This window comes from Hyperolius riggenbachi, chromosome 11 (genome assembly GCF_040937935.1).
Source record: "Hyperolius riggenbachi isolate aHypRig1 chromosome 11, aHypRig1.pri, whole genome shotgun sequence".
In the NCBI taxonomy this organism is placed as follows: domain Eukaryota; kingdom Metazoa; phylum Chordata; class Amphibia; order Anura; family Hyperoliidae; genus Hyperolius; species Hyperolius riggenbachi.
The window spans coordinates 195,474,134-195,486,869 of record NC_090656.1 but is presented as its reverse complement, the minus strand read 5'-3'; the positions used below and the strand labels follow the sequence as shown (position 1 = coordinate 195,486,869).

General features: G+C 45.5%; 1 protein-coding gene across 25 annotated transcripts in view; it reads right to left on the bottom strand.

Moving 5' to 3' along the window:
• Positions 1 to 12,736, bottom strand: part of MADD (MAP kinase activating death domain) — a 191,926-nt gene that overhangs the window by 149,873 nt on the left and 29,317 nt on the right. For all 25 annotated transcript variants that reach the window (XM_068260535.1, XM_068260543.1, XM_068260538.1 and 22 more), the window contains exons 2-3: positions 11,456 to 11,602; positions 9,165 to 9,728 (exon numbers count right to left, since the gene is read on the bottom strand). In XM_068260535.1, the coding sequence (XP_068116636.1) occupies positions 9,165 to 9,728; positions 11,456 to 11,520 (629 nt within the window). In that variant the 5' untranslated portion in view covers positions 11,521 to 11,602. The remainder of the gene's footprint in view (positions 1 to 9,164; positions 9,729 to 11,455; positions 11,603 to 12,736) is intronic.

Sequence of the window (12,736 nt, the reverse complement as noted above, 5' to 3'; positions counted from 1 at the left end):
TTGATGCTGATCCTATGTGTATGTTTCGCAACTCAATCATGAGCACGCAGTATCTATAACATTATCAAGGTGGCTTTTTGACTATCCGTTCATCCTCACTCTCAGTGACACGGCCATAGATCCCGTAGTGCCGGCAACCCTTTACTCCTCGAGTTGAAAGATGATATGCCGCATCCCCGCGGATGCTAGAGATCTTTATCCCCCCCAAATCCCATTGCAAAATTCTTCGCCTTTAAAAGTAGCATATTTTGCTGCCCGGGGAGGTAGAGCTTTGCGCTGTAGCTCTGCCTCCAGTCCATTCAGTCACCGCCGATCTCCGCCCCTCTCGGTGAAAGCCAGAGGGGAGGGGAGAGGTGGTGATTGAATGGACTGGAGGCAGAGCTACAGCGCAAAGCTCTACCTCCTCCAGGAAGTACCTGAGGATTTTGCCACAGGGATTTCGGGGGGTTGGATTAAGCCCAATGTACGGCTGTGGGGGATGCGGCAAATCATCTTTGCTCTTAAAGAGAGTCTGAAGCTTCTTAAAATTTATCTTTTTATTTAACAATCCCCTTCTACACTATCACCCCATCTAGAACGGCAATATCCTGCAGCAGAACGCTGTGCTTAACCCCCCCCCCCCCCCCCCCAATCCTCGGGGCAGCAAAACCCACGACCAGGAAAGTCGTGGATTTTTGCCTCGGTGTTTGGGGAGGGGGTTAAACACAGAGTTCTGCCGCGGGATATTGCCGTTTTAGATGGGGTGATAGTGTAGAAGGGGATTGTTAAATAAAAAGGATGAATTTTAAGAGGCTTCAAAGTCTCTTTAAAAGAGCATTCTGAAATAAAAAGAAATAATCTTTAGTGCTTCAGACTCTCTTTAATGGCAAAAGCAGACAAATATTGCAGGAGGATTTTATTTAGTGCACCATGGTTGTCTCCTTTAAAGGACACCTGAAGTGAGAGGGATATGGGGGCTGCCATATTTATTTCCTTTTACACAATGGCTAATTGCCTGGCATCCTGCTGATCCCCTGCCTCTTAAGCCTGACTGAAATCAGCTGAGGTGGCCCATTACAACCATTTCAACCGATAATCAAGCGTGAATATAGAGGACCATGATCAGCGAGGGCCGCTCGGCAAGCGATCCGCCCGGGGGAATCAACTTGGCCCTGCTGAGGTCAACTTCTTTGAAGACACTGCTCCCACACCCTGCTCTGTGATGTCACGCACATGCCACCCCCCCCCCCCCCCCCCCATAGCAACAGAATGCGTTGTCAGCTACACAGCTGACAGTCATCTGTACAGGGGATTGGGTTCCGATCCCCGATGGGCGACACCAGTTGTTAGGCGTGTACGCACCGTAATACTTTTATATAAGGACCCTGAACAAGCATGCAGATCAGATGTGTGACTGAAGCTGGACTGGATTTGATACATGCTTGTTTCACGCATGATCCAGACACTACCGATGCATGAGAGATCAGCAGGACTGCCAGGCAACAGGTATTGTTTAAAAGGAAAAAATGTAGCCTTCATATCCCTGTCACTTCATGTGTCCCTTAAGACATTGTTTGTGACAGCGCTTTTGCATGCGGCAGCTCTTCACTGATTGGCCGGATCTATTCACAGGTGCTCCTAGCTGCTGATCACACAAGTGTCATGGAAATATAAATACAAGCTGCAGCTTACAGAGACACAATGACACCATTCACTGACAAGGCTGAGGGATGGATGCAAAACATAAGCGAATATAATAGAGGTCTTATTAGCGACAACTTACAAGCAATATGATTACAGTGCTGCCTAGAGGGATTGCATTCACTAAATAGCAGCTTTCTAAAGCTTATGACCTTCAATAAGCAGCATCACCAACGCTACCAGGGCTTATTTGTTACAGGAAAACAAAGTGAAACCAGAAGGTGCAAAATCCCATTAACCCATGGCAATGAGAGAAAAACACCACATCTATGAAGGTGCCTGCAGACATGATTACAGGTAGTCCCCGGTTTATGAACAAGATAGGGACTGAAGTTTCTTTCTTAAAGAGACACTGAAGCAGGAAAAACAATTATGATATAATGATTTGCATGTGTAGTACAGCTAAAAAATAAAACATTAGGAGCAGAGATATGAGTCCAATATTGTTTCCAGTACAGGAAGAGTTAAGAAACTCCAGTTATCTATGCAAAAGAGACATTGAACTCCACCACTTTCTAAGTAGCTGAGAGCTCTGTCTTCTGAAGCTTGTTATCTCAACGGTCATTCACTGTATGTTCTCTTCAGAGGACAGTTCAAAAGTTCACTGGCCTGCTCTGTAAAATCATTTAGACTATACGCGCTGCCGTGCGCATTTTGGCAGCCAGTATAGTGCGCGACACACAAGAACGCTAGGCAAGGTTGTTCCCTCTTCCTGGTTCACAGTTTTCTGATTGTTCATCTCCTATAAGATCTTCACAACCCTTAAAGTGAACCCAAGGTGAAAATAAACTAAAGAAAATCTACTGGATCTGTTCTCCTACTCCTAAAAATGAACCTTTTTAAAGATATCTCATGGTCTTATTTTATATTTAAACATTTTCAAAGTAAATGGAATGCTTTGTTGTCTGTGCACAACGTCAGTCTATTAAGAGTCCCTGAGTTAAAATACATGAACTGTTGACTTTTTTTTTTTTCTATCTCTCTCCTGCCCTCAGAAGCTGTATTCTGCCAGGAAAACTTTTATGGCTGTAATTTACTTGTCAATGATGTTTACTATAATCCGGACAAGGTACCCACAAAACAGAAGCGGTCACTTGCATGCCTGAAAATTAACTATTTCAGGGACCAAAATGATAAACAGCCTGGTTATGTTTTGCACTGTACATGCACATTCTTATGTCACACGTCGCCTTGGTAACACTTTATTAATTAAGGGCACAGCACTACACAATATGTTATTGCTATAAAAATAATTGTTCAGCTTCAAGCTCCCAGAATACCACAGAGATGTACAAAGGCCCATTTTACTGTCAGGAACAACTGGCACAGGAATGCAGTTTGCCGATTATCCCTATCCAAACATACGTCCCACGTGCCTAATCATCATATACACAAGTCTATAAAGGTAACAGCAGCGGTTCCTGGAATGAAGCCTTTCCGCCTTCCTGAAGTGTGAGGAGTGCACCTCGTGTCTCTGAGGAGGATGCAGAACGATCCTTCTAACTGCAGAGTGTGGATTGCAGCAGTGCTTGTAAATGCCTGCTCAGGATAACAATTACTGAAGTATGACCCAGTAGTAGGTGTTCCCTTCGCTCATGTCTGCTCACACGTTTGATTGCCAGCTCCCTGTAATTGTGGACTAGCTTCAGATCGGCTTTTGCCCAGAATTTTTAAATCAGTATATTAAGCATCTTGTATATGGTTTCTAAAGTGAGTTCCCTACATTCAGTAAAAAATAAAAAAATAAAAATTAAAGCACAGCCAACGTCTTCATGTGTTGAAGCCAAGAATCCTTACTTTTAACTACATCGGTTGTTTGTTGAACATATTGGTCCCATGAGCTAACTGTAGATCTGCATGAATTATCTTGCTATTTGAAAAAGGGGGTGGGTGGGCTGGGATGAGAGGAGGAGTCTCAGTTGCCTGTAACATCCTATCCCCTTCTCCTCTACCTGTGTCCGACACTAACACCCCCCCCCCCCCTGCTGCTCGATTGACTATGCTGGTCGATTCAACATGAAATCAGCCAATCTTCATTGATTAGGAATTCTGGAACACTCTATTCTCTCTTGATTCTATAAAATCGAATGGCCGATCGTACAGCCAAATCGCTAGATGTATGGCTTGTAATGGGGACCTAAACCCTCCTAACCATACATACCAGAACCTAACTGCATTATACTACTTACTAGCTGCTTATTGCAGAAGCCCACCACTTGCTTTCCACTACTTTTTGCTGAGCCACGCCCCCATTACACGCTCGCTTCCCGGGGCACAAGTAAAGCACCTGACGCGCCAGTAGTGTCTGAATCAAACACCTGAAACAAGCATATGGTTAATCTTGTCAGAGAACCTAATCTGCGTGCTTGTTCCGGGTCTATGACAAAGTATTAGAGGCAGAGGATCAGCAGGACAGCCAGGCAATGTGCATTGTTTAAAAGGAAATACACATGGCAGCCATAAGCCTTTAACCTTGGTTTTCCATTCACACTTACTGCGTCACCCATTGATTTCCATTACTCCAAGCACCGCGCGTTAAGTGTAACGCTCTGCAGGCTGTGCATCGGGATTGCAGTGGGATGATTACTTCCGGCGCATCAAGGAAAAGGCTCCGTTAACCGCGTAATGCAACGCACACTTGCAAAGCCTTAAAGGACAACCGAGGTGACATGTGACAGACATGTGTATGTACAGTGCCTAGCACACAAATAACCATGCTGTGTTCCTTTTTCCTTTCTCTGCCTGAAAGAGTTATACATCAAGTATACAAGTGACAGTTTCTGGCCAGGTCGGACTGGGTCTGACTATAGCATAACCCTCACTGATAATTACAGCCATAAACTACTCTCCTGTTAATAAATGGCTTCAAGGAGCAGGAAAGAGATAAAAGGGGTCAATAATCCATAGATTTGAGCTCTGGCATACTTCATTGAAGTTGCCATTAAGCAGAGAAAATGAAACAGTAAGAGCTTAAAGACTAGATTTAAATATAAAATACAGGGAGTGCAGAATTATTAGCCAAGTGGTATTTTTGAGGAATAATTGTATTATTAAACAACAACCAAGTTCTCAATGAACCCAAAAAAACTCATTAATATCAAAGCTGAATATTTTTGAAAGTAGTTTTTAGTTTTAGCTATTTTAGGGGGATATCTGTGTGTGCAGGTGACTATTACTGTGCATAATTATTAACTTAACAAAAAACAAATATACACCTATTTCAATTATTTATTTTTACCAGTGAAACTAACATCTCAACATTCACAAATATACATTTCTGACATTCAAAAACAAAACAAAAACAAATCGGTGACCAATATAGCCACCTTTCTTTGCAAGGACACTCAAAAGCCTGCCATCCATGGACTGACAGTGTTTTAAACTGTTCACCATCAACCACAGCCTCCTAGACACTGTTCAGAGAGGTGTACTGTTTTCCCTCCTTGTAAATCTCACATTTTATGATGGACCACAGGTTCTCAATGGGGTTCAGATCAGGTGAACAAGGAGGCCATGTCATTAGTTTTCCTTCTTTTATACCCTTTCTTGCCAGCCACACTGTGGAGTACTTGGACGCGTGTGATGGAGCATTGTTTTGCATGAAAATCATGTTTTTCTTAAAGGATGCAGATTTCTTCCTGTACCACTGCTTGAAGAAGGTGTCTTCCAGAAACTGGCAGTAGGACTGGGAGTTGAGCTTGACTCCATCCTCAACCCGAAAAGGCCCCACAAGCTCATCTTTGGTGATACGAGCCCAAACCAGTACTCTACCTCCACCTTGCTGGCGCCTGAGTCGGACTGGAGCTCTCTGCCCTTTACCAATCCAGCCACGGGCCCATCCATCTGGCCCATCAAGACTCGCTCTCATTTCATCAGTCCATAAAACCTTAGAAAAATCAGTCTTGAGATATTTCTTGGCCCAGTCTTGACGTTTCAGCTTGTGTGTCTTGTTCAGTGGTGGTCGTCTTTCAGCCTTTTTTACCTTGGTCATGTCTCTGAGTATTGCACACCTTGTGCTTTTGGGCTCTCCAGTGATGTTGCAGCTCTGAAATATGGCCAAACTGGTGGCAAGTGGCATCTTGGCAGCTGCACGCTTGACTTCTCAGTTCATGGGCAGTTATTTTGCGCCTTGGTTTTTCCACACACTTCTTGCGACCCTGTTGACCATTTTGAATGAAACGCTTGATTGTTCGCTGATCACGCTTCAGAAGCTTTGCAATTTTAAGAGTGCTGCATCCCTTTGCAAGATATCTCACTATTTTTGACTTTTCTGAGCCTGTCAAGTCCTTCTTTTGACCCATTTTGCCAAAGGAAAGGAAGTTGCCTAATAATTATGCACACCTGATATAGGGTGTTGATGTCAGACCACACCCCTTCTCATTACAGAGATGCACATCACCTAATATGCTTAATTGGTAGTAGGCTTTCGAGCCTATACAGCTTGGAGTAAAACCACATGCATAAAGAGGATGATGTGGTCAAAATACTCATTTGCCTAATAATTACTCCCTGTACAACTGTGGAATATCTAAAACAGGGCTGTGGAGTCGGTACAAAAATCATCCGACTTCGACACCTCAGTTTATGAAATCACCGACTCAGACTCAAACTCTGACTCCAGGTACCCAAAACCGCTCAGACTCTTCGAATACAACGCCTTAGTCTAATATTTACCAGGGCTGTGGATATGGTACGAAAATCATCTGACTTCGACTCTTCAGTTTATGAAACCACCAACTCCAACTCAGACTCCAGGTACCCAAGATTGCTCCAACTCAGACTGCTCAACTCCGACTCCACAGCCCTGCTCAGTGTTCTCCCCAGAATTTTTTTCCAGCTGGGTGGCATGAAATAGTAGCCGGGTGGCATGAAAAAGTAGCCGGGTGGCATGAAAAAGTAGCCGGGTGTGGCGAGATGAAAATGCTGGGCAACTCTTACAGCATAGGAGGAGGTGAGGATGTGAGCCAATGACAGCCGGGTGTTCACCAAATCTAGCCGGGTGGAGCACCCGGCTAAAAGAGCCTGGGGAAAACACTGCTGCTCTAAAAAAGTCATTTTTAGGAGTAGAGGGTTAGATACAATTGTTTTTCTCACCAGTTTATTTTCACCTCGGATGTCCTTTAAGGGTAAAGGAAGGCTGAATCTGGACTGTGAATGCAGAGATTTGTAGAATACGGTATTCTGAGCCTCTTGGAACTCTCAGAAACCCCCCCCCCCCCTTCAGAAAAAATAAATAAAAATAAATAAATACAATAAAATACACACAGGCACTTCCAGATGCCCCTGAGCTTCATTCCATCGCAGAATCCAATGCTAACAGGTTTACCTTCATCCCTTCCTCTCCTAGAAGCAGGTTTTATAATTACTGTGACACTGCGCATATTACACATTTCACCTCCTAACTCATTTACTGCAGAGAGAAAGCCACAGGCTACACTGATGACTGCGAATATATTGCTAGCATAGAAGTGATGATTCACTGCATTACGCACAGGTTTACCCACAACAAGGTTAAACGGTCTTTCAGATCTCCCCCAACAACAAATACATACATGAACTATCACATTCAGAATAGATGACTTCTATTATGGAAGGAAGGGGGGGAGTTTTAACTGTTTCAAAAACATGCAGAATAAAGCCATAAGTATGTGGCATCCAGTACTCATCCTGTAAACTGGAGAAGTGGTTTTCTCCAGTGTTGAAAAACCCTTAATTGTAGTAAAAGACCTAATTAAAAGCATACAAAGGAAAGTACCATACATTAAATTTATAAAAATAGTAATAATTCTATCTTCACACTACACCTATAAAGGTGAGTATTTTTAGAGGCAGTCCAGCCAACAGTGGCTCGTATTGTATTATATGTAAATTCCTTCATCCACTCAGTACTAAAAAAGTTAAAATAGTGTCAGTAGCATTTTAATCCCAGCCTTTAGTGCGAGGGTCTCCAACCACCGGGCCGCGGTCCACTGCCGGTCCGTGGGCAGTTTCCAGCTGGGCTGCGGCACGTCTGGTCTCCCCCCTCTCCCCCCCCCCCCCCCGCGGCTGCCCGCTTCCTCTCACAGATTCCCCCAGGCGCCGCTCTCCTCCTCTTTGCAGCATATATTACAGCAGCCAGCGCGTCGCACGGCTGCTGTAAGGAGTGAAGGAAGCGGGGCAGCAACTTCCTGTAGCGGCGATACGCATCGCCGTTACCATGGGAACCGCTGCCCCGCCTCCTTCAATCCTTACAGCAGCCGTGCGACGCGTTGGCTGCTGTAATATATGCTGCAAAGAGGAGGAGAGCGGCGCCTGGGGGAATCTGTGAGAGAAAGCGGCCGCCCGCTCATAAGGTAACAGGGGCACTATACTAGCCATACTGGGCACTATACTAGCCATACTGGGGCACTATACTAGCTATACTGGGGTAACTGAACTCCCTATACTGGGGCAACTATGCTAGCTATGCCGCCACCCCCCCCCCTCCCGTTACCCGCTGCACACAACACTGTGACACCCCCCCCCCCCCGGGTCCCCGGAGAAAAATTTGGTCAGAAAGTGGGCCCCGGCCCCGGAAAAGAAAAAGTTGGGGACCCCTGCTTTAGTGGATCAAGGATTCTGCATATAATAAAATGTAAGCCATGATTTGGCAAGTGAGAAGAAATGTATATGTTTTAATCTTAATAAAGTTTACTTTCTGTTTATAGTCTTATTTAATATATTACCCTGATGAAGTTGAGAAGACACTTACGAAACAGCCCCCAGCACAGATCAGGTTGCAGGCAGAGCAATCAGATCGCCCCCTTTTCCCCCCCTATGGGGATGATGTGCAGGGGGGGGTCTGATCGCTCCTGCCTGCCTGGGTGTTGCGGGGGGGGGGGAGGGCACCTCAAAGCCCCCCTCCGCGTCGAAATTCCCCCCCCTCCCTCTCGCCCCTGGTGATCGGGGCTGCACAGAACGCTATCCGTCCTGTGCAGCCTGTGACAGGCGGTCATCTGTCACATGGCGGCGATCCCCGGCCGCTGATTGGCCGGGGATCGCCGATCTGCCTTACGGCGCTGCTGTAGCAGCAGCGCCGTTCAATGTAAACAAAGGAGACAAACGTCTCCTGCGCTTACATTTAGTCTGCGAGCCTCGATCAGCGGCTCGCAGGCTATTTACGGAGACCCGCTCCGTGATCTAACAGGAAACGGCCGCTCGCGCGAGCGGCCTTTCCTGATCAAATTAGGGAGGCACCTGGCGACGCAGATGTGCGTCGCTGGTCCTCCAACTACCACTTTGCTGCCGCATGGTATGAGTGTGCGGTGGGCAAGTGGTTAAACTTGTATAAACAGGTACAAAGGGCAGAGGTGACACAGAGGGGGACACTGGAAGCACAGGGGGGCACAGAGGAGGTACGATGTTCTGACTTAAGAACAGATTCAGGTTAAGAACGTACCTACAGTCCCTATCTCCTTTGTTAACCGAGGATTACCTGTACCATATATGGAACAGATCTTTCTTACCTTTGGACACCCTTAGATATTCCAGCCTTCTTGCTGACCAGTCTGTCACTGCAGCAGTCGACCAACCTCTTGAGGGTATAGAGACATTCCCGGAATGTAGAGAAGAATGGATAGTGGCTTATGATACAAAGAGACGTCAGAGTGCTGTTCCGAGACCGCTGGGCCACTTTGGACAGCCGCTTTTGGTGTGGAGAGTGATTGATATCTGGAGTGGACTCCGCACTTGGAGCCTGTAAAGGGTGGCCTCCATCAGAGCCTTCCGAGCCATTCTCCGAGGTCGGCTTGGGCTGTTTGCGGCTTTTGTCCTTTGGGATACGTTTCTGAAATGAGCGGTAAAAGTTGACGCATATGCCATAGCGGATTACGCCACTGTCTTTATCAGTAAGGGTGAAGACGAAGGAAGTGTCATCTCGTAAACTCATGCGCTTCTGCCTGACGCTGAGACATCCTTCCGGCTGGCAGAAAAATACCACGTCAGGGGGCAGGGGGAACTCTGGGTAATCTTCCAGGGGGTACCTTCGTAGCAACTCAGGAGTCTGAGCAACGCTGTCACTGCTTGGCTGCCTGATGTGAGGGAAACAGATAAATGAACAGATGGTCCAGAAAAAAAATGTTAGCCGTTTCCATACAAGAAGTAGAAGAGACTAGGCAGAATAAATACAATACAACAAGGAGAAGATTGAGGGGGGGGGGGGGGGGGAGCGGGATGGAGAGTGGTGAGAGGAAGAGAAAGAAATGAAATGAGAATGAGGGAGACAAGGGGATATGGAAGCTGCCATATTTATTTCCTTTTTAAAGGAACCTCAACTGAGAGGGATATAAATGTTTCATTTTAAACAATACCAGTTGGTTAGCAGTCCTGCTGATCTCTTTAGCCGCAGTAGTGGCTGTATCACAGACCTGAAACAAGCATGCAGCTAATCCAGTCTGACTTCAGTCAGATCACTTGATCTGCATGCTTGTTGAGAGGCTGTGGCTAAAAGTATTAGACACACAGGATCAGCAGGAGAGCCATGCAACTGGTATTGCTTTAATAGGAAAAATTGATATTCTCAGTTTAGGTTCCCTTTAAGCAATACCAGTTGCATGGCTATTCTGCTGATCCTCTTCCATTAATACATTTAGCCACAGACCTGAACAAGCAAGCAGCAGATCAGGTTTGACCGATCTGACAAGATTAGCCGCATGCTTGTTTCTGGTGTTATTCAGACAACTCTGCAGCCAAATAGCTCAGCAGGGCTGGAAGGCAATGTGCATTGTTTAAAAGGAAATACATATGGCAGCTTCCATATTCTTCTGACTTCAGCTCTCTTTTAAAAGATAGCCATACATCTAGCGATGATGAGCAGATTTGACCAAGATTTCACCAAGAGACCAATCTCTCTTTAATCAGATTTGACTGCCCATACACCGCAGGCATGTGCATTTATACATTACCTGTAATGTGTCCATCTCCAGTGCCCATCGGTCTTCAAATCCGCCATTCTTCCCTATACATGCCGACCAGGATGGCGCATGTGTGATGTCACACGTGCGCTGCCGTACTATGCGCCAGCAGCATGTATGGAAAGTGTAATGGACAGCGGCGAATTCGAAGGAGGCACCGCGACACAGGACAGGTAATGTATAAATGCACATACACTTATAGAACATCGGCGGGAGTTTCGTCGCTCGTGCCAATATCGCTTGCTGACTGACCACGATGGCCCGACATCTTGCAGCATGTCCGACAATGTGACCAATTTCGGGGCAAAATTGGTCGATCAAGCATGCAATTGGTGGCACCGATTTTCCTCCGATTATAATTATCTGAATCGGATGGTCGATCGGCCACCAAGTCCCCTAATGTGTGTCCATCTTATGTCTTCCCCAGGAGATAATTTTTAATCTTCTCATTAAAATAACTTTTCTGCACTCTGCAGGTTAAACAAAAAGAACTAAAAGCGAGATGACGGAGAGGGGAGGTGGATTGTGGCATTGACAGGGAGACAGAGGAGACAGAGAGAAACAACTAAGTAGAGAGATTGAAAATTAGAAGATTTGAGGAAATACATAACAGAGCAAGCAAGAGGATGAAATAGTTTCTAACTAAAAGCAAGCACTTTTATAGCAATGTTCGATACACAGATAACACAATGGCATAGGATTGCTTGATGATCTTAGTGATCTCCTTTTATAAAGAAAAATCTGTAATTACCATCAAGTAGTCATGTTAAGTAAAAGAGCGTACCAATCTTGCCTGCTACAACACAATGCGTACTAGAACTGTTCCAGTTGGACTCAATGCTTACCTTGCTCCTACAATCACCAGGTAATCCAGCAACCTTTGGCATGGCTGCTTCTTCTTCAGCCCCATGGTCCAACCTCCTTACTGAATCATCTCACAGACTGCTCAGCTCACTGGACCATCTCTGACCAAACCACACACCAGCAGGAACCTAAAAAGGGTGAATGGAAGTTAGCACACAGATAAATGACCAATCATGTTACACAAACTTGGAACACTTGTGTATTTGCTTACTCCCTAGCTCAACTAGACAAAGAAAGCCAGAGTTCCCTATGTCCATATATCTACCTCTGGAGTCCACAAGGGGATATGCTGGCGACACAGCCTTATTCAACCTGGTCTCCTGCTTTCTGCGATCAGTGCTCACCATTACACAGAAGAAAGCAATATACCCCTTTACAGTGCAACCATCCCTAGAAGCCCAGTTCAATGATATCTGAATGACTATAGGTCAAACAGAAAAAATAAATAACTACTTGAACATCCAATCAGAATCAAGGACAGGTTTCTCTTTATCAGTGAAACAGAAACACAAACATTTAGAGTAATCTCCTCTCTGAATCTGCTTTAACAATGAGGTTTACTCTACTGAGATATGTTTCCCCCTTTCATTCATTTGCATTGCTCTTTGCATGTCTTTGCAAGGACAGCTACTCAAAAGCCTTGTATACACACTAGGTTTATGTCCGAGGCAGCCAGTCAGGGCCATCTCTGCTGAGAATCAAGCATCTGTACAGCGGCCCTGATTCGTCAGGGGACATCCGGAAATTTGCCGAATTATCTGGTCCAAATGCAGACCAATACAATGCTTTGTTCTGCTCCTTACCCTCTCCATGCCACTCCATTGTGTTGGGCGATGGTCCTTCGGCCCTCTCCAAAGCAACAGAAAGCATTGCTAGCCTCCAGGCTGACAATGCATCTGTAGAACTCAGCCCTGAACTTTCACCCAAGGGATAACAAACAAACTGAAGCAAGGACAAAAAGTCAGATACTTACCTATGGCTCCCAAAGGTGGCAAATTCAGACAGAAGGGGGAACCAGGAAACTGAGACAGGACCGGTATGGATCCTATAGAGCTTCAAATTCCCTCTCTATAGGTAAGGGTGCATACACACATCCAACATTTTTGTTGGCCAATTATTGACCCATTTTACCACTTCCATGTAGTATGAGGGGCAAGAGATTTTGAATACTATGAAAAGATTGTGTAGGTAAGCGCTCAGACTACACCGGTGTGGTCAAATAGGCCAATCAAAATTGGATGAGTATACCAGGCTTTCAGTTT